Source organism: Heptranchias perlo, chromosome 19 (genome assembly GCF_035084215.1).
Source record: "Heptranchias perlo isolate sHepPer1 chromosome 19, sHepPer1.hap1, whole genome shotgun sequence".
Lineage (NCBI taxonomy): Eukaryota > Metazoa > Chordata > Chondrichthyes > Hexanchiformes > Hexanchidae > Heptranchias > Heptranchias perlo.
This window is the reverse complement of record NC_090343.1, coordinates 51,488,204-51,513,624: the sequence shown is the minus strand read 5'-3', so window position 1 is coordinate 51,513,624 and position 25,421 is coordinate 51,488,204. Positions and strand designations below refer to the sequence as shown.

The 25,421-nt window shown below is 45.2% G+C and overlaps 1 protein-coding gene across 5 annotated transcripts in view; it reads left to right on the top strand.

Moving 5' to 3' along the window:
• Positions 1-25,421, top strand: part of pcif1 (phosphorylated CTD interacting factor 1) — a 144,725-nt gene that overhangs the window by 22,342 nt on the left and 96,962 nt on the right. For all 5 annotated transcript variants that reach the window (XM_068000744.1, XM_068000743.1, XM_068000742.1 and 2 more), the window contains exon 3: positions 6,927-7,051. In XM_068000744.1, the coding sequence (XP_067856845.1) occupies positions 6,927-7,051 (125 nt within the window). The remainder of the gene's footprint in view (positions 1-6,926; positions 7,052-25,421) is intronic.

Genomic DNA, 25,421 nt, shown 5'->3' with positions numbered 1-25,421 from the left:
AAAAGGTGTTTTTCAGACCACATCAGTTTCTCCCTCGACATATCGTTTGTCAAACACTTAATTCCCCATAATATACTTCACCAATTTCTTTAACACTCACATTCTACGCAGTGGACTCCCCCTTTTAATGCATATCTGACAAGCTTTTAGGCTTCGAAAAAAAATGTTCTCTGACAACTGCCACTATTTCTTCATGCCTTTTCCCACTGCAGCTATCTATCTGAGTAATAGACTTTTGCCCTTGTAACACCCAGTAAAGCAGCGATTCGACTGCTATAAATAAACAACAAATTGGTACAAAACTGATCAGATAAATAACAGGCTCGGCTGCTTTAATCCCTTACTGTTTATTGACACCAAACCTTGCCCTCGCCTTCCTCCCTTCAGCTATTTATATGATGTTGCCAGTAAATGGCCAAACCAAATGCACAGTGATGGCAAAACATCAGAATAATCTCCAAATTCACAGCCCATGGCATTAACCAGATGCACTCACTGTAAGGCGTGTAGTTGCGTGTTCTTTGTCATGGGCACCAGTTCACAGTATCTCAAATGCTTTTAAAGGGACATTTTGATTTTCTATGTGATACACCGTGGCTTTTCTTCTAGTCGTTTGGAGAACTGGAAGGTGAGCCTGCAAGATGAGATCTACTGCAGAGCTAATTCCAGGCGGGCCAGCCAAGTCATTAGTCAGTACCTATCAGCACTGATCAACCCACTTGTGTTTGTTGCATAGTTGTCCAAGAATTATGACCAAGCCTAGACCAACAGCCCCATTCTAACTTAACCTCCTTGGTATTGGTTATGTGAGTTTGGGGTCAATAAGCTCCAGACATGAAGAGCAGACCAGTTATATTGTGGAAAACTCCGCTTTCTGAGGGGGTCCTGTGCAGTAAACAGGGAAGTGGCACTTTGTCCTGATGGTATTACAGTTCTCTCACCATTTCCAGACTTCTGACAGTTTTTGAGCTCTTTCCTTTTCTTATGCTTTTGCAGAATGTGGCCCTCTTATAGATGGCCACTGTTGACTCTTAATTGCTGCTGAGTGAGGAAGCTGAGTTTCCCCTACACTCTACCATATGACAAATCATGCCAGTCAACTTTAATTTTAGATTTGCACCAACTTTTCCCCTCTCCTTGAAGGTGATGAGCCTTTGGGTGCTGGAAGCCCTCGAGTATCTCACCCAACTGGTTATTCCTTGTCTGTGAGTATCAAGAGGCTGCTTCACTTCAGGATGATCTATCCCAAACCCAATCTGCCTTCACCCAATTTCCTCACTTGCAGCAGGAATTACTGGATTGCATGAATGACATTCCTCTGAACTGTTGTGCAAAAAAGTTGCTGCATTGAGAAGGTTACCACTCTTCACTTGTAGCTCAGTACTGGAGTACAACAAAAGATGTATGGCTCAGCGGAAACCATCCAGCATCGACACCCTCAACATTATTCAGTCAGAATTCAACAGACTTCCTATAGGTCTCTTGGAGATCCTTTTTTTTATTTGTTCATGGGATGTGGGAATTGCTGGCAAGGCCAGCATTTATTGCCCATCCCTAATTGCCCTTGATAAGGTGCTGATGAGCCGCCGTCTTGAACCGCTGCAGTCCGTGTGCTGTTAGGTAGAGTGTTCCAGGATTTTGACCCAGCAACGATGAAGCAACAACGATATATTTCCAAGTCGGGATGGTGTGTGACTTGGAGGGGAACGTGCAGGTGGTGTTTCCATGTACCTGCTGCTCTTGTCCTTCTAGGTGGTAAAGGTTGCCGGTTTGGGAGGTGCTGTCGAAGAAGCCTTGGCGAGTTGCTGCAGTGCATCCTGTGGATGGTACACACTGCAGCCGTGGAGCGTCGGTGGGGAAGGGAGTGAATGTTTAGGGTGGTGGATGGGCTGCCAATCAAGCGGGCTGCTTTGTCTTGGATGGTGTCGAGCTTCTTGAGTGTTGTTGGAGCTGCACTCATCCAGGCAAGTGGAGAGTATTCCATCACACTTCTGACTTGCACCTTGTAGGTGGTGGAAAGGCTTTGGGGAGTCAGGAGGTGAGTCACTTGCCGCAGAATACCCAGCCTCTGACCTGCTCTTGTAGCCGCAGTATTTATATGGCTGGTCCAGTTAAGTTTCTAGTCAATGGTGACCCCCAGGATGTTGAATGTGGGGGATTTGGCGATGGTAATGCCGTTGAATGTCAAGGGGAGATGTCTAGACTCTCTTGTTGGAGATGGTCATTGTCTGGTGCGAATGTTACTTGCCACTGATCAGCCCAAGCTTGGATATTGTCCAGGTCTTGCTGCATGTGGTCACAGACTGCTTCATTATCTGAGGGGTTGCAAATGGAACTGAACACTGTGCAATCATCAGCGAAGATCCCCATTTATGACCTTTTGGTGGAGGGAAGGTCATTGATGAAGCAGCTGAAGATGGTTGGGCCTAGGACACTGTCCTGAGGAACTCCTGCAGCAAAGCTGATTAGCCTCCAACAACCACTACCATCTTCCTTTGTGCTAGGTATGACTCCAGCCACTGGATTCCCATTGACTTCAATTTTACTAGGGCTGCTTGGTGCCACACTCGGTCAAATGCTGCCTTGATGTCAAGGGCAGTCACTCTCTTTCTCACAATTCAGCTCTATTGTCCATGTTTGGACCAAGGCTGTAATGAGGTCTGGAGCAGAGTGGTCCTGGCGGAACCCAAACTGAGCATCGATGAACAGGTTATTGGGAGTAAATGCCGCTTTATAGCACCATCGATGACCCCTTCTATCACTTTGCTGATTGAGAGTAGACTGATGGGGTGTTAATTGGCTGGATTGGATTTGTCCTGGTTTTTGTGGACAGGCCATACCTGGGCAATTTTCCACATTGTTGGGTAGATGCCAGTGTTGTAGCTGAAATGGAACAGTTTGGCTAGAGGCACAGCTAGTTCTGGAGCACAAGCCTTCAGCACTACAGCCGGGATGTTGTCGAGGCCCATAGCCTTTGCTGTATCCAGTGCACTCAGCCATTTCTTGATATCACGTGGAGTGAATTGAATTGGCGACTGGCTTCTGTGATGGTTGGGGGGGGGAGGTGTCCTTGGGAATACTCCTGGAGCTATTGTACACAGGTCTCAGCAGGTTGAAGCCCAGAGTGGGCACTGCCTCAATTAATTTAGGTGTTCTGCCTGATTGGTTGACTGCACAAAACGTAATGGAGCTTAATTAATTAATCATGTCTAACGATGAAATCAGAGGCTTGATGAATGTAGTGCGGTTGATGTGTATACAGACTTTCAAAAGGCATTTGATAAAGTGCCACATAATAGACTTGTTAGCAAAATCAAAGCTGATGGGATTAAAGAGACAGTGGCAGTGTGGATGCGAATTTGCTAAGACAGAAAGCAGAGAGTAGTGGTGAATGGTTGTTTTTCAGACTGGAGGGAAGTATACAATGTTGTCCCCCAGGGGGGCGGTTTTAGGGCCATAGCTTTCTCAGATATATTAATAACCTGGACTGGGGTGAGGGGGGCATAATTTCAAAATTTGCAGATGACACAAAGCTTGAAAATGTAGTAAACAGGGAGGAGAATAGTAACAAACTTCAGGAGGAAATGGGCAGACCACATGAAAGATGAAATTTAATGCTGAGAAGTGTGAAGAGATGCATTTTGGAAGGAAAAATTAAGGAGAGGTAATATAAACTAATTGGTACAATTTTAACAGGGGTTCAGGAATGGAGACACCTGGGGATATATGTACACAAATCTTTGAATGTAGCAGGACAAGTCGATAAGGCTTTTTTTTTAAAAAAAAAGCATACGGGACCTGTGACTTTATAAATAGATTGTAAACAATTTTACAACACCAAGTTATAGTCCAACAAATTTATTTTAAATTCATTTCCACACCATTCACCTGAGGAAGGAGGAAGCCTCCGAAAGCTTGTGGAATTTAAAATAAATTTGTTGGACTATAACTTGGTGTTGTAAAATTGTTTACAATTGTCAACCCCAGTCCATCACCGGCATCTCCACATCATTTATAAATAGAGGCATAGAGTACATTAGCAAGGAAGTTATGCTAAACCTTTATAAATTACTGGTTAGGCCTCAGCTAGAGTATTGTTCATTTCTGGGCACCACACTTTAGGAGGTGTTCAAAATTATGAAGGATTCTGAAAGTAAACGGAGAAACTGTTTCTACTGGCAGGAGGGTCAGTAGCACAGATTGAAGATAATTGGCAAAAGAATCGGAGGAGATGAGGAAACATTATTTTCGCAGCAAGTTGTTATGATCTGGAATGCACTGTCTGAAAGGGCGGTGGAAGCAGATTCAATAATAACTTTCAAAAAGGAATTGGATAAATACTTGAAAAGGAAACACTTACAAGGCCGTGGGGAAGGAGCAAGGGAGTGGAATTAATTGGATAGCTCTTTCAAAGAGCCAGCACGGACACAATGGGCCGAATGGCAGCCTCCTGTGCTATATGATTCTATGACTGTCCCCACAATGCATTGCTGACGTTAAATGTTCATGTACAGTCAGTACAAGGGATTTCAGTTTGACTTCGCCTCTTCTCAAAATGTTTGGCTGCAACACAACTATTTCACAATCAGTGGCAGCAGTACGCCCATATTTATCCTTATTTAGGTGGTTGTCTTGTCAGAATTGCTTTCAAGAGGCTGTAACTCCTTCAGATGCTATTTTTCAGTAGCTCAAGTGGCCATTCTTTATAAGTGTGTGCTGCTGGTGAGTGTTGGCAGGCTGCTCAACTGATGGAGCCATCAGAGCTCAACCTGATCCTGTCCTCACCTGGCATCCACTTTCCAGCGGGAATGACTGGATAATAATTAGGAGGGGATCCCTTGGTTAACTCTCCCACCCGAGGCATTGAGGACAGTTGTAGAGCAGCTAACGTAGCTGAGACTGAGCTTTGGACCAGGGGTGTTCTTAATCTGTTTTTTTCCAGTAAGTAGGTTAAGCATGCAACAGTAAGGGATGTCTTTGCTCAATAAGCTGAATATAACGATGGCTAAATTGATCTTCCAATAAATCCATGTAACCTTTTGTTTTATGTTTGTTTGTACTGAGCTGAAGCAGACCGCGGGAAAGCAATAATTTAAGCATATTCTGAAATGAACGCTGATGACTCCCAACTCCAGTTCTGCATCATCTCTCTCAACCCCTCCACTGCTTCTGTGCTGTCAGACTGCTTGTCGCAATCCAGTCTTGAATGAGCCACAATCTCTTTCAGCTAAACATTGAAGATAAAACAATTTGTTTTTGGCCCCTGCCACAAACTCTGTACCCCCGCCACCAACTCCAACCTCTCCTGGCCTCTGTCTCCAGCTGAATCAGATTGTTAGCAACTACAGTGTCATGTTTGACCTTAAGCTGAGCTTCCAACCCCATATCTTCTCCATCTCACAGACTGCCGACTTCCACTTCCGTAACATTGCCTGGCTGTGTCCCTGCCTCACCCCTTCTGCCACAGAAACCCTCATCCATGCCGTTGTCACTTCCAGACTCGAATGCTCTCCTGACTGGTCTCCCATTCTCCACCTTCGATAAACTTCAGCTCATCCACCCATATTCTGTCCAATATCAAGTGCTGCTTACCCATCACTCCTGTCCTCACTGACCTATGCTGGCTCTCGGTCCTAATATTTCAAATTTAAAATTCTCACCCTTGTGTTTAAATCCCTCCATGGCCTTGCCCCCCCCCCCTCCCTTATTGGGGCGGACATGCCTTCAGTCGCTTAAACTCCTCTGCCTCTCCACTGCCCTCTTTTTTTTCTGCTAAAGCTATGCAAATGGAAGTTGTTTAATCTTGGCAGACTGTCACTGCAGTTCAGTGAAGAGGATACACTGCATGTGATTTAGCTTGCTTGGGTGGCATCAGGTGTTGTTTGGGGTTTGGTTTGGATTGGATTTACACCTTTTAAAAGTTTGCCTAAACTCCCATCCTCACAAGCTGTTATAATGCAGTGTCCATCCCACACATGTTTAGTCTGCCAACCCGTTGCTGTTGTAATGCCATCTTGTGTGAAATGAAACCACCTGAATTAGGGTGGGGGAGAACTTCCTACAGTTCGCATCCATATGTTGTCAGTTGATAATTGATGTTAAACATGGAGGTGAACTTGTGGTGTGACAGTGTGGTTGATTGAAAGTTATCCAGGTATAACTCCCTCGATGGCTCACCAATTTTGTGGTGACAAGCCAAGTCACACATCAGGAAGGTCCCAGTGCGATCCCCAGTTACTACTGGGTTAGATTTCTTTAGCTGTGCTACAATTGGGTTGGTGCCCCTGGGTTAGGGAGAAGAAAAAGTGCCAGGCACCACCACCTGTCTGCACAGGTGTGGATATGGGGGTGACAGTAGGGTCAGCTTTGGCTGTGATGCCTACCATGGTCTAGTGCCCTGCTGACACTCTAAGTGTCTCACTTGGGCTGGATTCAGGAGAACTGAGGCCAAAAGTCACCAGAGGAGGAGGGAGGTAAACGGTGAGAAAAAAACAGAATGTTAAACTGCCCAGACACATTTCAAGAAGATTCCTTCATGACCAGGTAGAGAAATGTGGGCTAAAGGGGAGTTTTATAATCGTCTCCCATCAGAAGTAGAAACCTTTAATTCAGAATAAACAGAATGGATTGTTGATTGGTACAGTGGATTAGACCTGTCTATCAGTTCTCTAGTGGAGAGATGAGTCTCTCATCCCCCTCAGTGCAGGTGGCATATGTTGTAGAGGTGAATGCAACACTGTTCTTGCCCTTAAGCCAACCTAATAGCCAAGGTGCCTTGCCTCGGTTCTGACCTGAGCTGTAGTTAAGGCAGATTTCACCAGACTATAATCTGGAGGTCTTCACGTGTTATTGACAGAACAAGTGTGTGTATGTTTTTTAAATTTGTTTAAATCTGAGCAGAGTTTTGATTGTAATTTTATTTTCAGATGAGCTGGTTCAGGCAGGATGGTCGAAGTGTTGGAGTAGGAGAGAAAACAGGCCATATTACTTCAACAAGTTCACCAACCAGTCGCTCTGGGAAATGCCTGTGTTTGGACAGCATGATATCATAGTGAGTAACTAAATTGTCTCTAACATGCACTGTGCAGGTCTTGCATCTATCAGCCAAACTAATTATCACGTGCGCTATAGTTTCAGACAATCTGTAGTGAGTAATGCTAATGCAAGAAGTATTCAGTTTTCAGTTGAATATTTGCCATATCTGATGCTGCATGTGTCACAATGTGTAAGTAAAAATTCATAGTCTCCCAGGCCTTTGTAATAAAAAAAATAGGGTCTTGGTATTTATTATATTAAACATTAGCTACAAATAAGGATGTCTTACAAGCTGAATAATGTGATGGGGCCAATATTGCAGAGTAGTTGTTTTTCAGACTGGAGGGAGGTGTACAGTGCTGTTCCTCAGGGATTGGAACTAGGACTGCTGCTTTTATCTATCTAGCTATCTATCACAAAACAAGGAAGTGTAGTGAACAGTGAGGAGGATATAGATAGGCTGGTGGAATGGGCGGATACGTGGCAGATGAAATTTAATGCAGAAAAATGTGAGGTGATACATTTCGGTAGGAAGAACGAGGAGAGACAATATAAACTAGAGGACACAATTTTAAAAGGGGTACATGAACAGAGATCTGGAGGTATATGCGCATAAATCGTGGAAAGTGACAGGACAGGTTGAGAAAGCGGTTAAAAAAGCATACAGGATCCTGGCCTTTATAAATAGAGGCATAGAGTACAAAAGCAAGGAAGTCATGATGAGCCTTTATAAAATACTGGTTCGACCACAACTGGAGAATTGTGTCCAGTTCTGGGCACCGCACTTTAGGAAAGATGTGAAGACCTTAGAGGGAGTGCAGAAAGGATTTACTAGAATGATTCCAGGGATGAGAGACTTTAGTTATGTGGATAGACTGGGGAAGCTGGGGTTGTTCTCCTTGGAACAACGTTGTGAGGAGATTTGATAGAGGTATTCAAAATCATGAAGGGTCTAGACAGAGTAGATAGAGAGAAACTGTTCCCAATGGCGGAAGGGTCAAGAACCAGAGGGCATAGATTTAAGGTGATTGGCAAAAGAACCAAAGGTGACATGAGGAAAAACTTTTTTACACAGTGAGGATCTGGAATGCACTGCCTGAGGGGGTGGTGGAGCCAGATTCAATTATGGCCTTCAAAAGGGAACTGAATAAGTACTTGAAAGGAAAACATTTGCAGGGCTACGGGGAAAGGGCGGGGGAGTGGGGCTAGCTGGATTGCTCTTGAACAGAGCCGGCGCTGACTCGATGGGTCGAATTGACTCCTTCCATGCTGTAACCTTTCTATGATTCTATAGCTCTGAATTTTCCATGGCTGTCACTTGCTCTGCATTACATTCTCTCCTTTTTCAAGGTTTTTTTTTAAGCCCATTATTCACTATTTGGAATTGGGGGCAGTTTTTTCTCATCTGTATTGATATATTCCGCTTCAAAATGGGATTGGGACAGATAAGAACCACTGGTTAGTAGGTCTCAGTCAAGGCATTTTTGATTGTGTTGAAATCGTAGTGCAATGCATATCCCAGAGCTCCGATTCTGTGTAAATCATTTAACTATTTCTAGGAGACAGGGATAGCCTTTGGCTTCTGACAGGTGACTACATTACACGCTGCTGGTTTCATGAGGAATTGTTTTAGCTGCATGTTCTGTACGATTATCACAGCAACAAAATACAGTGAATAATAGACACTGATCTTGTCTTTTTCTAATTTAGCATCACTAATTTGCATCCCATTTTAACATTGCTGTTTGTTTACAATTCATGCTCTCTCTCTCGGATACCTTTCACTGGCACCAGCAGTCCTTCACTACATTAGTCACGTAGCCATTCTTCAGTTGTGAACCTAGACAGTGAGTTATTGAAGCTATTTGGGCATATGGGCATCACAATCAAACCTGATGCTGACCTGACCTTACCCACCCACCACAGCCAGCAGGGGTGGTCAGTGATGGCGAGCAGGAGCAGGCGCCCTGGCTGCTTTTAACCTTGCCTAACCTGCAGAGCCCCACTGTTGTCCCAGCTGATATCAGCTAACTCTGCATGTAATGGGGGTTGAACTTGGGACTGTGCTGACCTGTGGGGCTTAGTACACTCCGTGTGCTGATTTAACCCACTGAACTGGGGCATAATCACATTTCTTGTATTTTGTAGCACAATTGTTACTGGGGAATGATAGTTTCCATGAAATGGAAACTGTTCAATATGGAAATTTATTTAAGCGAAGTTTGCACTATAAATGGAGACTAGTATTTATTCCACCTTCAGAAAGAGGTGCAAAATGAAGGAAACTTAGCCAAAAGAGAACAGTTTGATGCTGAGGCAGACTTGCTCACTGGTTCGTTGCTGCAGGAAATGTTGTTTTGGTTCTCTGAGCCGGGAACTAATTCCAGTGGAACAGGCCCAAACACAGACACACATGGTCACTGTATCTAGGGTGAGCGGATCCAGCTGGGACCGTGAGGAGAAAATGGAAGGAACAGTGGAGGGAAAATTCCCCTGATCAGGAGACTATTATTAGGCCATGACCCCACCTACAGGTGGTGAAGGGAAAGTCAACCTTCTAACTAATGATGAGTCAGTTTCCATGCTGGTGATGCCCAAAAGGTAATGTTTTTGTGAGTCCTTTAGATTGCTAGCCCTAGAATGCATAGTGTAACTTTAAACAAAACTGGGACAGAAACCTGTTAATTTTGTTTTTTCTTTTTCTTAACTTCACTGTTACTGTGACTACTTGTGGCAGACTTCACATTTTCACTGAAACTAATTGTACTTCAGTGCTCCAGACCTTTGAATGCACAGCGAAGGTGCCATTAAAAGTCAATGATAATTGAAGGAATCTTAAATTAATGCTCGTTCCTGGGTTGCAACTCTTTGCTTAATATGAACTGTAAATCGATTTCAATGGCTGTTCACTGCTAATTATAAATATTTTGATGTATTTCTTCAAAGGCTCTTTCTGTAGAAACATGGGGGCCCCTTAGGGTAGAGGATCCCACAGGGTTCTGCAAAGTCAGACAATGCAAGAAGAGGAGAAACTCCACCAGCCTCATCTGAGGATGTGGATACATTACCAGGCTTCCACTTGTCCCAACTTGGCTCTTCTGATTCCCTACTGAATTTTCCACTATCCAGCCTCTAAAGGAGGCCCACTTGGCACAAACTGTGGACTGGAATCTGTCTGTATTACTTAAGTGGTTTTATACTCTGTGATCTGTCTTTATGCACCCTGCCACTCAATGAAAAGTGAAGTGTCTCCTGCTCTGTCTGTTAGGTTGTATCCCTTACCAGGTTCCACTCACTGATTTGGGTGTTATATACTTTTACCTTATTTTTATCTGTTGAATGCTGTTCCTTTCTCATGCCTAGGTGACAAATCTTGTTAATCCTTCATTCAATTTTCTGAAGTTTGTGTAATCTCTTGGCTAATTATTTAAAGTTAATGAATGGATAATTATATTAAATAAATTTGTGAAAGTTTTGGCTGACAATGATAGAAAATACGAAGAGATTCTGGAAAGAACGCAGGAACTTGCATTTATATAGTGCTTTTATAACCTGGGGACATCCCAAAGTGTTTCATGTCTAACGAAGAATTTGTTTTTAAAGTGTGGTCACTGGTGTGATGTAGGAAACACAGCAGCCAATTTGTGCACAGCAAGGGCCCACACATAGCAATGAGATAAGTGATCAGATAATCTGTTGTGATCGTTAAAGGAAAAATATTACTCTGGACTCTTTTAATAGCCATGGGATCTTTTACATCCCTCAGGGTAGGCGGGCATCTCATTCGAAAAACACCACCTCTGACACTGCAGCACTCCCTCGGTTCTGCACTGGTCACCCTTGATTATGTGCTCAAGTCCTGCAGTGGGGCTTGAACCCACAACCTTCTGACTGAGGCAACTGTGCTACCACTGAGCCACGGCTGACACCTAAGTTTAATTTGCAAGGAGAATGATTCATGTGATATCCATAATATATTTCTAAATGTGCAGGAGATGAGTGTGCTTCGTGGCAATATGAAATAGATTTACAAATTAATAACACCTATGTCTAAATTATTAGTGTTCTAGCTGGTGTTTGACATTCCAGTCAAAAGACATAAGTCTGGAAGAATCTTGGAAATTGTCAACTTCCCTCGGTCATTAAAGGAAAAGAGATGGTCTTAATTAATTGACTACACCTGTGCAATTATATGATGTGGGGGAGTTCTCAATAAAAAGAAACCAGAGCTAGGAGGAGAGGGAAACTGAAAGACAAGATGAAGTAAGAGGAGGGGTGTGAAAGGTTCAAAAGACAGACAGAAAAGCAAAATTGGGGACAAGAGTAAGAGGAAAAAAGGGAAGATGGGAGTAAAGGAGCAACCAAACAAGGATGGAGAAAGAACTGGAGATACAGGTGAGTGGTAAAAATGGAGAAATAATGTGGGGGAGAGAAGATGAAGGTTCACCCTGCTCTGTGTCGAGTTAGATGGTCATAACAGAAATGGTAGTAAGGGTGCTACATTAGGAGGAGCAAAAATCAGCTGGGGTCCTACTCGATCACTGTGCAGTGGTTCCTGCTGGAAAGTGTGCATATCAGGTGAGGTCAAGATTGGGCGTGAACATTAGCCTGCTAACACTCCCCGTCAAGCCTCATACATAGTTAGGTGAGGGCCCAGAAGGTGACTGGCGCTTATGGAACTGGACCCCAGCAAGCAGTTAAAGCCTTTGGACGAGAGAAGTAAACTGACCGGGGGAAGAAAGTGAGAGCAGGAGCCTGCGTAGCATTGTGATAGGAGACACCCTGACAGGAAATCCTGATTAAACATTCATAGCAGTGTAACAAATTCCAGCTGTCCAAGATTTTGGGTTGCCCACTTGATGAAAAGCTAATGGTAGTTATTGCCCTTTATTACCAGGGTTAGCTCCTGATGACCAAAGTAATCACACACCTCCTGCCGAGTTGCTGCTAAGATCCAGATCTTTAAAACTCTACATTAACACACATCTTTAGGCGGTCACTGTCCCAGTGAATTGGTTGTCGTGCTATGCAGTCGTGCTAGAAGTCCGAGGATTTGAAATAACTAGAGATGGGACGATGGGATAAAATGTAGGGCTCACCGAGCTACATCATGTCACATAAACACCTGGACCTTCACGGAAAGGCAAAGGATGTTACAGAAATCGGCAAAGGCAAAACTGCTTATTGGTGCAACAAATTGTCGAGCTAGGATAACAGATCTGATAATCCGCTCGCTTACTGGGGTACGTGAATGTCTGACTGACTGACTGACTAACAACTCCATTGCCATCGAGAGCCTGAAACAGTGTTGCGGGGATGATCTGATCCTCTGATGTTTATAGCACTGTATAGATGGTGACTGGAGATATCCCAACTCCTGCCACCTCCTTAAAACTGCTATAATCGCAGTAATCCACAAAAACACCAGCTTGTAAAATGTCTGGGCTGTCAGACCTGCTCCAGAATATATCTGCTCTCGTGTCACTCCCTCAGTTGGGCAAATCCTTTGTACTACAATCAGTTACTGCCATGCAATGTTCCAGTTAAGACGGTATGATCTTAAAACTCATGAAAATAGTTTTGGGCTGCATAACTGCTATAAATGGCACCAGTGGTACAAATAGCTGTCCCTCCTCTCCCCGCCCCACTCAATGCAAGTAGTGCCACTTCCTGTATTTGTGCCACTTTGCACAAAATAGTCCCGTACCCGTTTCGCACATAGTGCCTCACTCAATCTCTGCAGATAATACCATTGCACATCTGGCGTCACTGCTGGTCTGCACGTAATATGGTACATTTTGTGAGGCCAGTGCATATCAGAAAATCGTTGGCAACACTGAGCACAAAGGTTTCAATGTGGCACTCTGCACAAGTAGAGCCACTGCAACATTCTTAGTACATTTGGCCCCACTCCCATTATGAGCACAGATACTCAGCATGCTGCAGGTAATTTTGTTTGGGGTGTTGAATGATTCATTTATGGGGCTTGTTTCCCCCCAGGACACGATAGAGACTGAATGAGCAGGCTGTGTACAAAGCAGGGATTAGAAGGGAGGTGGCCATTTGGAAAAAGTGCAAAGAGATCAGCAGGGAACCTAAAGGAAGAGCGACATTGCCTGTGCCTTTAAGGGGAGGAGCTTGGTGAGATTGATCAGGATTCTGTCCAATAAGAGGATCCTCTGAAGCACTGCTATGATACCAGAATCATTTGAGGTTTAGATTAGAACAGTAATTCTGGTCCTCCCGGTCATTCAACAGACCCCACCCTGCCAGTCCTCATGTCCCACCTCCCACAGTTTGCAATTGGGGCAGATAAACAGTAAATAAAATATAATACTGAGATGTGAAGTATTGCTCATCGGTCAAAGGTACATGCTGAATCTCACTGGGTAGCTAGGGAAGGACCTGGCAGTGATGGCAACTTCGTCACTTTCAATGTCGAGACAATGTGGGGAAGCAACAACAATGTCCACCTATATAGAGCCTTCAACATCATAAAACATTTCAAACCTCTTTGTAAAGGCAGAAAATAACTGGAGACTGAGAAATAGAGGGAAAGGATTAGGGATGATGACCAAAAGAGAGATGGAAGAAGTAGGGTTGGGGAATGAGGGGACGTAGATGTAAGATTAAATGCAAGAGATTTAGGACAGAGAGCAGGAAACGCTTTTTGCATACAGTGGGTTGTGAGGCTGTAGAATGTATTACTGGAGTCAGTGATGGAAACAGAGACCATGTCAACATTTAAGAATAGGTTAGTTAGGTGGTTGAAGGAAAAGGGCATCAAGGGATATGCGAACAGGGTGGAGGAGGGCACATAAGATTATGATTACCACTGGTGTGGATGCTAAACACCATTATGGACTGGGTGGGCTGAAAGACCTGTTTCTGTGTTGTGATTTCTATGTAATTTTACAAGGAGGTATTTGAAGATGGGGAGAGAGGTGGAAAGGGAAAGTGGCTTAGATAGAATCTACCAGAGCGCCAGAACAAAATGGCTGACTGCTCTGCAGCCCAAAGTGGAGCAAAGTGAAGAATGAATGTACAGGAAGAGTGGAGGGTATGTACAGGGAGGATGGGCTGAATGAAGTTGCAAGGTAGAGAGGGGCGAGGCTTTGGAGGGGTTTGTAGATGAGGACAAGGATTTTGAAATAATGTATGTTGGATAGAGAGCCAGTGAAGGTTTGAGGGTACGGGGCAGTAGGCCAACAGGACCTAATGTGGGACATGTTTTGGACATGTTGCAACTTACAAAGGACAGTACTCAGGAGGCCAGCAAGGAGAGCATTGGAGGGGTGGATGTGGAACTAGGTCTTGGTGTTTGCAAGAATGTTGGCTTCAATCTGAGGCAGTTGACGAGAGGGAGGGAGTTGGATACTAAAGTGCAGAGTTTTAGGCAGGCGCCAAGGATGAAGGCTTCATTCCTGCTGATGTTGAGTTGTAGGCTATCAGCTAGAATAGCACAGTGGCAGGCAAGGAGTTAAGAGTGGGGGCAGAAAGTTAAAGCTGGGTGTTGTAAGCATGTTAAAGCTGACCCCATCCCTATGATTAATGTTACCAAGGATAGGCTTTCAGGCACAGCAGCTATATTCATACAGGGGTGAGATGAAAAGCCAGTACAGAAGATGTGTACACAAGGGGGAGTGGAGCAATATCATGGAGTGCCATGGAAGTAGACCATAGAGGAAACACTTGAAGAGGATGGAGTTGTCAATTTTTAGAAAGCTAATTGAATATTGAGATACCATAGCCAGAAAAGTAGGGTACAAATCTAGAGGTTACAATAAGGCTTTCAAAACATTGGTTGGATCACATACTGTAAACTGTTGACTCTCAACCTATTCCACATTTATTCCATGCCCAAGCCTTCACACGACCACAGAGCTTTGTCATTGGTTCTCATGCACATCCATACTCCAGGAAGGCACAAAGTCCAGCTGCAACTTACAGTTGAAAGCCCTGGCAAACTCACATTTTGAAAGGTCTTCACACATTAAATTATTGTGCAATAGTTTAGCTGCATGATGAATGAGTACTGACTGACACCCAGGATGGGTATATGTCCCTTAACTTGTGTGTCTACACTGCTTGGCTGGATGGTACATAATATAAGGGAACAGATCTTATAAGCCCTAGATTCATTTGGAGGAGACAACCCAGCACACAGCGGTTTGCTCAATCAGTGCCCTTGTCAATGGATTTGATATCCAGACCCTCCATCACCAGCACATATACGATCTACAGGATGCACTGCAGCAACTCACCAAGGTTATTTGAGCAATACCTGCCTCCCCTTGTGACTTCTACCATTGAAGGACAAGAGCAGCATCATTGTGGGAACTCTGTCACCTCCAAGTCACACACCATCTCGACTTGGACGTATGTCATAGTTTCTTCATTGTCGATGGGTCAAAATCTAGGAATTCGCTATCTAACAGCACTATGGAAGCACCTTTGTTACAAGGCCTACTGCGGTTCAAGGAGAAGGCTCACCACCACCTTCTCAGGGCAACTAGGGATGGACAATAAATGTCGGCCATGCCAATATTGCTCACAAACGGAAAAGAAAGAGAGTATGGATAGAGTAGGGAAGGTGAAGCCATAGGTCACTCCACTCCCCCCCCCCCCCCCCCCTGCCAAACTCACGGCAAGTAACATCTAGTTCTCCTGTCTGGTTCCCCTTCTTACTCCTGCATATAACTATATACACACACATAAATGTCACACACACTATCTTGTAATGCAAGCTCTGCTGAGTTGTGTCTTGGAACCACCATCCTAACATTTCATTTTCTGATGTCGTAGGGCTGGAAAGTCCTATAAAAGGTTCCACTGTACCTGTAACATCCTCTATAAAAGATTCCACTGTGCTCTGCTCTCAGATGGGGTCCATGCTTTAATAATGCTGTTTTATTTGCATACTGTGCAACATACGCAGGTACAGTAGGCCCCGTTTATGCTGGATTTTTTGTGAAATGAAATTTGCGATGAATGTGATATATAAAGGGGTAATTTGCCCAACCCGCTGGGAGTGCTTAATGGAAATTTGGGTGCAAATGAACATTTACGAATTCTTGTTCCGGTCAGTCCCTGCTGGTGGTGCTGCTGAGCCTCTGAAAGTCAATGTTAACAACATCACCACTGGCAGGGACCCGAAGATACTGCACCCAAGGTGCAAGCAACAGCATTGTTTTATGATGGTAATTTTCCTACTTCAAATTCCTAGCCCTGAATATTCTCAGTATTTGGTGCATTGTTTGTTTACAATCTAGAGTGATAAGATCTCTGCCAACACAAGACACCAGCACCTATTTTTATAATAAAAAATAACATTCTCTCATCTTGCCACTGTCCCTGTCGAGTTTGTGATCTCAGTAGCTTCTATTTTTTCAGCTCTCGGCAGTGTAACATTGGCACTTTGCTGTTGTATTTGTGAGGCTCGTGGTCAAACCTGGGACGCACTGATGACATTATGATTCTGTGCAATGTGTGTTCTGCCCTCGGGTACATGTGTTTTTATCCATGGTTCATGTAGTCTAAGAATAAAAAGAAAAAGCTGAAATAAAGACAGAAAATGCTGGAAATATACAGCAGGTCACGCAGCATCTGTATAAACAAGAGCGAGGTTAATGTTTTGGGGTGTGGCCTTTCGTTAAAACTGATAATCAGTTCTGATGAAGGGTCACGTATCAAATGTCATAACCTGACCTTCCTCTTACTGGTGTACAGTGCATTATCAACATTTTCGGATTTGCTTGGGGTACTTGTTTTGTAACTTTATCTGTCATTTTCACATTTGTTGTTAGCTAGGATTTCACCACACAAAGCACACCAGGGCTGCGTGCGTGGAGACAACTATGTACGTGGCTGTAAGCAGCACGAGCTGCGGCTGAATTTTGCACCTCCTTTCATCCTGAATAAACACTGCAGGATATTCCCCACTCACCAGGCTCTGGGACAGATCCTGAATAAACACTGCAGGATATTCCCCACTCACCAGGCTCTGGGACAGATCCTGAATAAACACTGCAGGATATTCCCCACTCACCAGGCTCTGAGACAGATCCTGAATAAACACTGCAGGATATTCCCCACTCACCAGGCTCTGAGACAGATCCTGAATAAACACTGCAGGATATTCCCCACTCACCAGGCTCTGAGACAGATCCTGAATAAACACTGCAGGATATTCCCCACTCACCAGGCTCTGAGACAGATCCTGAATAAACACTGCAGGATATTCCCCACTCACCAGGCTCTGAGACAGATCCTGAATAAACACTGCAGGATATTCCCCACTCACCAGGCTCTGAGACAGATCCTGAATAAACACTGCAGGATATTCCCCACTCACCAGGCTCTGGGACAGATCCTGAATAAACACTGCAGGATATTCCCCCCTCACCAGGCTCTGAGACAGATCCTGAATAAACACTGCAGGATATTCCCCCCTCACCAGGCTCTGAGACAGATCCTGAATAAACACTGCAGGATATTCCCCACTCACCAGGCTCTGAGACAGATCCTGAATAAACACTGCAGGATATTCCCCCCTCACCAGGCTCTGAGACAGATCCTGAATAAACACTGCAGGATATTCCCCACTCACCAGGCTCTGAGACAGATCCTGAATAAACACCGCAGGATATTCCACACTCACCAGGCTCTGAGAGATCCTGAATAAACACTGCAGGATATTCCCCACTCACCAGGCTCTGAGAGATCCTGAATAAACACTGCAGGATATTCCCCACTGACCAGGCTCTGAGACAGATCCTGAATAAACACTGCAGGATATTCCCCACTGACCAGGCTCTGAGACAGATCCTGAATAAACACTGCAGGATATTCCCCACTCACCAGGCTCTGAGACAGATCCTGAATAAACACTGCAGGATATTCCCCACTCACCAGGCTTTGAGAGATGCTGGATATTCCCCACTCACCAGGCTCTGAGACAGATCCTGAATAAACACTGCAGGATATTCCCCACTCACCAGGCTCTGAGACAGATCCTGAATAAACACTGCAGGATATTCCCCACTCACCAGGCTCTGAGACAGATCCTGAATAAACACTGCAGGATATTCCCCACTCACCAGACTCTGAGACAGATCCTGAATAAACACTGCAGGATATTCCCCACTCAGCAGGCTCTCCAGAGACCCTGAATTATAGACCAGTTAGCCTAACATCTGTTGTCGGGAAATTACTGGTCTATAATTAAGAGGAGGGACTGAACACCTTGAAAATTTTCAGCTGATCAGAGAGAGCCAGCATGGATTTGTAAAGGGTAGGTCATACCTGACAAACCTGAAGAGGTGACTAAAGTATTGGACAGGGGATGTTGTTTATATGGACTTCCAGAAGGCATTCGATAAAATCCCTCATAAGATTCTGTTAGCTAAAATTGAAGCTCTTGGAATTGCAAATTGTTGACCTGGTTAGGAAATTGGCTGAGCGGCAGGAGACAGAGAGTAGAGATAATGGGCAGGTACGCAAATTGGCAGGATGTGACCAGTAGAGTCCCCCAGGGATCTGCTTTAGGGCCTCAATTATTCACTATTTATTAATGACTTAGATGACGGGATAGAAAGCCACATATCCAAGCTTGCCGATGACACAAAGATATGCAGCATTGTAAGCAGTGTAGATGGAAGCATAAAATTACAGAGAGATATTAATAGATTAAGTGAATGGGCAAAACTGTGGCAAATGGATTTCAATGTAGGTAAGTGTGAGGTCATCCACTTGGACCTAAAAAGGATAGATCAGAGTACTTTCTAAATGGTGAAAAGCTCGAAACAGTGGAGGTCGAAAGAGACTCAGGGGTCCATGTCCATAGATCATTAAATGTCATGGACAGGTGCAGAAAATAATCAAAAAGGCTAATAGAATGCTGGCCTTTATATGAAGAGGACTAGAATACAAGGGGGTAGAAGTTATGCTACAGCTATACAAAGCCCTGGTTAGACCTCACCTGGAGTACTGCGTACAGTTCTGGGCACCGCACCTTAGGAAGGATATAATGGCCTTGGAGGGCGTGTAGCATAGATTTACTAGAATGATACCTGGACTCCAAGGTTTAAATTATGAGGAGAGATTACACAAACTAGGGTTGTGTTCCCTGACATTTAGAAGATTAAGGGGTGTTTTGATCGAAATTTTCAAGATATTAAGGGGAACTGATGGTGTAAATAGTGAGAAACTCTGCTGGTTGGGGAGTCTAGAACTAGGGGACACAGCCTAAACATTAGAGCCAGGATTTTCAGGAGTGAAGTGAGGAAACACTTCTACACGCAAAGGGTGGTAAAAGTTTGGAACTCTCTTCTACAAACGGCAGTTGATGCTAGCTCAATTGTTAATTTTAAATCTAAGATTGATAGATTTTTATTATTTTTTTATTCGTTCATGTGATGTGGGCGTTGCTGGCAAGGCCGGCATTTATTGCCCATCCCTAATTGCCCTTGAGAAGGTGGTGGTGAGCTGCCTTCTTGAACCGCTGCAGTCCTTGTGGTGAAGGTTCTCCCACAGTGCTGTTAGGAAGGGAGTTCCAGGATTTTGACCCAGCGATGATGAAAGAATGGCGATATATTTCCAAGTCGGGATGGTGTGTGACTTGGAGGGGAACGTACAGGTGGTGTTGTTCCCATGTACCTGCTGCTCTTGTCCTTCTAGGTGGTAGAGGTCGCGGGTTTGGGAGGTGCTGTCGAAGAAGCCTTGGTGAGTTGCTGCAGTGCATCCTGTGGATGGTACACACTGCAGCCACAGTGCGCCGGTGGTGAAGGGAGTGAATGTTTAGGGTGGTGGATGGGGTGCCAATCAAGCGGGCAGCTGTGTCCTGGATGGTGTCGAGCTTCTTGAGTGTTGTTGGAGCTGCACTCATCCAGGCAAGTGGAGAGTATTCCATCACACTCCTGTCTTGTGCCTTGTATGTGGAGATGCCGGTGATGGACTGGGGTTGACAATTGTGAACAATTTTACAACACCAAGTTATAGTCCAGCAATTTTATTTGAAATTCACAAGCTTTTGGAGGCTTCCTCCTTCCTCAGGTGAATGTTGTGGAAATGAAATCCTCGAACCCTTCGCATTTATAAATCACAGAACAATACTTGGTGATTACAGACAGTCTTTTCAACTGCCCGTTGCCAAGGCAATCAGTGTGCAGACAGACAGGTGTTACCTACAAGGTCTCCGAATATACAAACCACCAAAAAAAACCACAGAGATAGAGAAGCAGAAACATAGAAAAGACAGCAAATGACCCGTTATATTAAAAACAGATAACATTTGTTCGCTGGTGGGGTAACGTGTAGCGTGACATGAACCCAAGATCCCGGTTGAGGCCGTCCTCATGGGTGCGGAACTTGGCTATCAATTTCTGCTCGACGATTTTGCGTTGTCGTGTGTCTCGAAGGCCGCCTTGGAGTATGCTCACCCGAAGGTCGGTGGCTGAATGTCCATGACTGCTGAAGTGTTCCCCAACTGGGAGGGAACCCTCCTGTCTGGCGATTGTTGCGCGGTGTCCGTTCATCCGTTGTCGCAGCGTCTGCATGGTCTCGCCAATGTACCATGCTCTGGGGCACTTCGAGACACACGACAACGCAAAATCGTCGAGCAGAAATTGATAGCCAAGTTCCGCACCCATGAGGACGGCCTCAACCGGGATCTTGGGTTCATGTCACGCTACACGTTACCCCACCAGCGAACAAATGTTATCTGTTTTTAATATAACAGGTCATTTGCTGTCTTTTCTATGTTTCTGCCTCTCTGGTGGTTTGTATATTCGGAGACCTTGTCGGTAACACCTGTCTGTCTGCACACTGATTGCCTTGGCAACGGGCAGTTAAAAAGACTGTCTGTAATCACCAAGTATTGTTCTGTGATTTATAAATGCGAAGGGTTCGAGGATTTCATTTCCACAACATTCACCTGAGGAAGGAGGAAGCCTCCGAAAGCTTGTGAATTTCAAATAAAATTGTTGGACTATAACTTGGTGTTGTAAAATTGTTCACAATTGTGCCTTGTAGATGGTGGAAAGGCTTTGGGGAGTCAGGAGGTGAGTCACTCGCCGCAGAATACCCAGCCTCTGACCTGCTCTTGTAGCCACAGTATTTATATGGCTGGTCCTGTTAAGTTTCTGGTCAATGGTGACCCCCAGGATGTTGATGGTGGGGGATTCGGCGATGGAATGCTGTTGACTGGCATGGGGAGGTGGTTAGACTCTCTCTTGTTGGAGATGGTCATTGCCTGGTACTTGTGAATGTTACTTGCCACTGATGAGCCCAAGCCTGGATGTTGTCCAGGTCTTGCTGCATGCGGGCTCGGACTGCTTCATTATTTGAGGGGTTGCGATTGGAACTGAACACTGCAATCATCAGCGAACATCCCCATTTCTGACCTTATGATGGAGGGAAGGTCATTGATGAAGCAGCTGAAGATGGTTGGGCCTAGGACACTGGCCTGAGGAACTCCTGCAGCAATGCCCTGGGGCTGAGATGATTGGCCTCCAACAACCACTACCATCTTCCTTTGTGCAGGTATGACTCCAGCCACTGGAGAGTTTTCCCCCTGATTCCCATTGACTTCAATTTTACTAGGGCTCCTTGGTGCCACACTCAGTCAAATGCTGCCTTGATGTCAAGGGCAGTCACTCTCACCTCACCTCTGGAATTCAGCTCTTTTGTCCATGTTTGGACCAAGGCTGTAATGAGGTCTGGTGCCGAGTGGTCCTGGCGGAACCCAAACTGAGCATTGGTGAGCAGCTTATTGGTGAGTAAGTGCCGCTTGATAGCACTGTCGACGACCCCTTCCATCACTTTGCTGATGATTGAGAGTAGACTGATGGGGTGGTAATTGGCCGGATTGGATTTGTCCTGCTTTTTGTGGACAGGACATACCTGGGCAATTTTCCACATTGTCGGGTAGATGCCAGTGTTGTAGCTGTACTGGAACAGTTTGGCTAGAGGCGCAGCTAGTTCTGCAGCACAAGTCTTCAGCACTACAGCCAGGATGTCGGGGCCCATAGCCTTTGCTGTATCCAGTGCACTCAGCTGTTTCTTGATATCACGTGGAGTGAATCGAATTGGCTGAAGACTGGCTTCTGTGATGGTGGGGATATCGGGAGGAGGCCGAGATGGATCATCCACTCGGCACTTCTGGCTGAAGATGGTTGCAAACACTTCAGCCTTGTCTTTTGCGCTCACTCCGGACTCTGCATGGACTCTGCCATCATTGAAGATGGGGATGTTTGCAGAGCCTCCTCCTCCTGTTAGTTGTTTAATTGTCCACCACCATTCACGATTGGATGTGGCAGGACTGCAGAGCTTTGATCTGATCCGTTGGTTGTGGAATCGCTTAGTTCTGTCTATAGCATGTTGCTTCCGCTGTTTAGCATGCATGTAGTTCTGAGTTGTAGCTTCACCAGGTTGGCACCTCATTTTTAGGTACGCCTGGTGCTGCTCCTGGCATGCTCTTCTATACTCCTTATTGCACCAGGGTTGATCCCCTGGCTTGTTGGTAATGCTAGAGTGAGGAATATGCCGGGCCATGAGGTTGCAGATTGTGCTGTAATACAATTCTGCTGCTGCTGATGGCCCACAGCGCCTCATGGATGCCCAGTTTTGAGCTGCTAGATCTGTTCTGAATCTATCCCATTTAGCACGGTGGTAGTGCCACACAACACGTTGGATGGTGTCCTCAGTGCGAAGACGGGACATCGTCTCCACGAGGACTGTGCGGTGGTCACTCCTACCAATACTGTCATGGACAGATGCATTTGCGACAGGTAGATTGGTGAAGATGAGGTCAAGTAAGTTTTTCCCTTGTGTTGGTTCGCTCACCACCTGCCGCAGGCCCAGTCTGGCAGCTATGTCCTTCAGGGCTCCGCCAGCTTGGTCAGTAGTGGTGCTACCGAGCCACTCTTGGTGATGGACGTTGATGTCCCCCACCCAGAGTACATTCTGTGCCCTTGCTACCCTCAGTGCTTCCTCCAAGTGGTGTTCAACATGGAGGAGAACTGATTCATCAGCTGAGGGAGGGCGGTAGGTGGTAATCAGCAGGAGGTTTCCTTGCCCATGTTTGACCTGATGCCATGAGATTTCATGGGGTCCAGAGTCAATATTGAGGACTCCCAGGGTCACTCCCTCCTGACTGTATATCAATGTACCGCCACCTCTGGTGGGTCTGTCCTGCCGGTGGGACAGGACATACCCAGGGATGGTGATGGAAGAGTCTGGGACGTTGGCTGAAAGGTATGATTCTGTGAGTATGGCTATGTCAGGCTGTTGCTTGACTAGCATGTGGGACAGCTCTCCCAATTTTGGTACAAGTCCCCAGATGTTAGTGAGGAGGACTTTGCAGGGTCGACTGGGTTTGGTGTGCCTTTGTTGTGTCCGGTGCCTAGTCGTCCGATGCCGGGTGGTCCGTCCGGTTTTATTCTTATTATGACTTTTTTTTCGCGAGATTTTACAACTGAGTAGCTTGCTAGGCCATTTCAGAGGGCAGTTAAGAATCAACCACATTGCTGTGGGTCTGGAGTCACATATAGACGAGACCGGGTAAGGACAGCAGGTTTCCTTCCCTAAAGGACATTAGTTAACCAAAGATATTAAGGAATATGGGGCTAATGCGGGTACATGGAGTTAGGACACAGATCAGCCATGATCTCATTGAATGGCGGAACAGGCTCGAGGGGTTGAATGGCCTCCTCCTGTTCCTGTGTTCCCACTCACCAGGCTCTGAGAGATCTTGAATAAACACTGCAGGATATTCCCCATGCACCATGCTCTCAGAGACCCTGAATAAACGCTGCAGGATATTCCCCATGCACCAGGCTTTGTGAGAGATCCTGAATAAACACTGCATGATATTCCCCACACATCAGGCTCTTCAAGAAGCACTCAATACTCCCTGTGCATAGTCCTCAGTAAGCATTGCAGGATACTTGTGATCTCTCACAGAGTGTACATACTAACTTCTCCCAAATGATTCATTCCTTAAACATTATTGACTGCCAGACAGGAGAAGGGTAAAGTGTTGCAGCTCATTTCATTGATACAACCATTGTGACTCATCTTCCTTAGTGTGGGTAATACTGTTCGAGACTCATGTTCCTTAGTGTGGGTAATACTGTTCGAGACTCATGTTCCTTAGTGTGGGTGGTACTGTTATAGACCCATCTTCCTTAGTGTGGGTAATACTGTTCGAGACTCATGTTCCTTAGTGTGGGTGATACTGTTCGAGACTCATGTTCCTTAGTGTGGGTGGTACTGTTATAGACCCATCTTCCTTAGTGTGGGTAATACTGTTCGAGACTCATGTTCCTTAGTGTGGGTGATACTGTTCGAGACTCATGTTCCTTAGTGTGGGTGGTACTGTTATAGACCCATCTTCCTTAGTGTGGGTAATACTGTTCGAGACACTTTCCCGCCCAATCCCCATATCCTTTGATTCCTAGAGTCTGAAAATCTATCTATCTCAGCCTTGAATACTCAACGACTCAGCATCCACAGACCTTTGGGGTAGAGAATTTCAAAGATTCGCAACTCCATGAGTGGAGAAATTCCTTCTCATCTCAGTCTTAAATGGCCGACCCCTTATCCTGAGACTATGGCCCCTAGTTCTAGACTCTCCAGCCAGGATAAACAACCTCTTAGTATCTACCCTGTCAAGCCCTGTCAGAATCTTATATGATTCAGTGAGATCATAGAATCATAGAATCATAGAAGTTACAACATGGAAACAGGCCCTTCGGCCCAACATGTCCATGTCGCCCAGTTTATACCACTAAGCTAGTCCCAATTGCCTGCACTTGGCCCATATCCCTCGATACCCATCTTCCCCATGTAACTGTCCAAATGCTTTTTAAAAGACAAAATTGTACCCGCCTCTACTACTGCCTCTGGCAGCTCGTTCCAGACACTCACCACCCTTTGAGTGAAAAAATTGCCCCTCTGGATCCTTTTGTATCTCTCCCCTCTCACCTTAAATCTGTGCCCCCTCGTTATAGACTCCCCTACCTTTGGGAAAAGATTTTGACTATCGACCTTATCTATGCCCCTCATTATTTTATAGACTTCTATAAGATCACCCCTTAACCTCCTACTCTCCAGGGAATAAAGTCCCAGTCTGTCTAACCTCTCCCTGTAAGTCAAACCATCAAGTCCCGGTAGCATCCTAGTAAATCTTTTCTGCACTCTTTCTAGTTTAATAATATCCTTTCTATAATAGGGTGACCAGAACTGTACACAGTACTCCAAGTGTGGCCTCACCAATGCCCTGTACAACTTCAACAAGACATCCCAACTCCTGCATTCAATGTTCTGACCAATGAAACCAAGCATGCTGAATGCCTTCTTCACCACCCTATCCACCTGTGACTCCA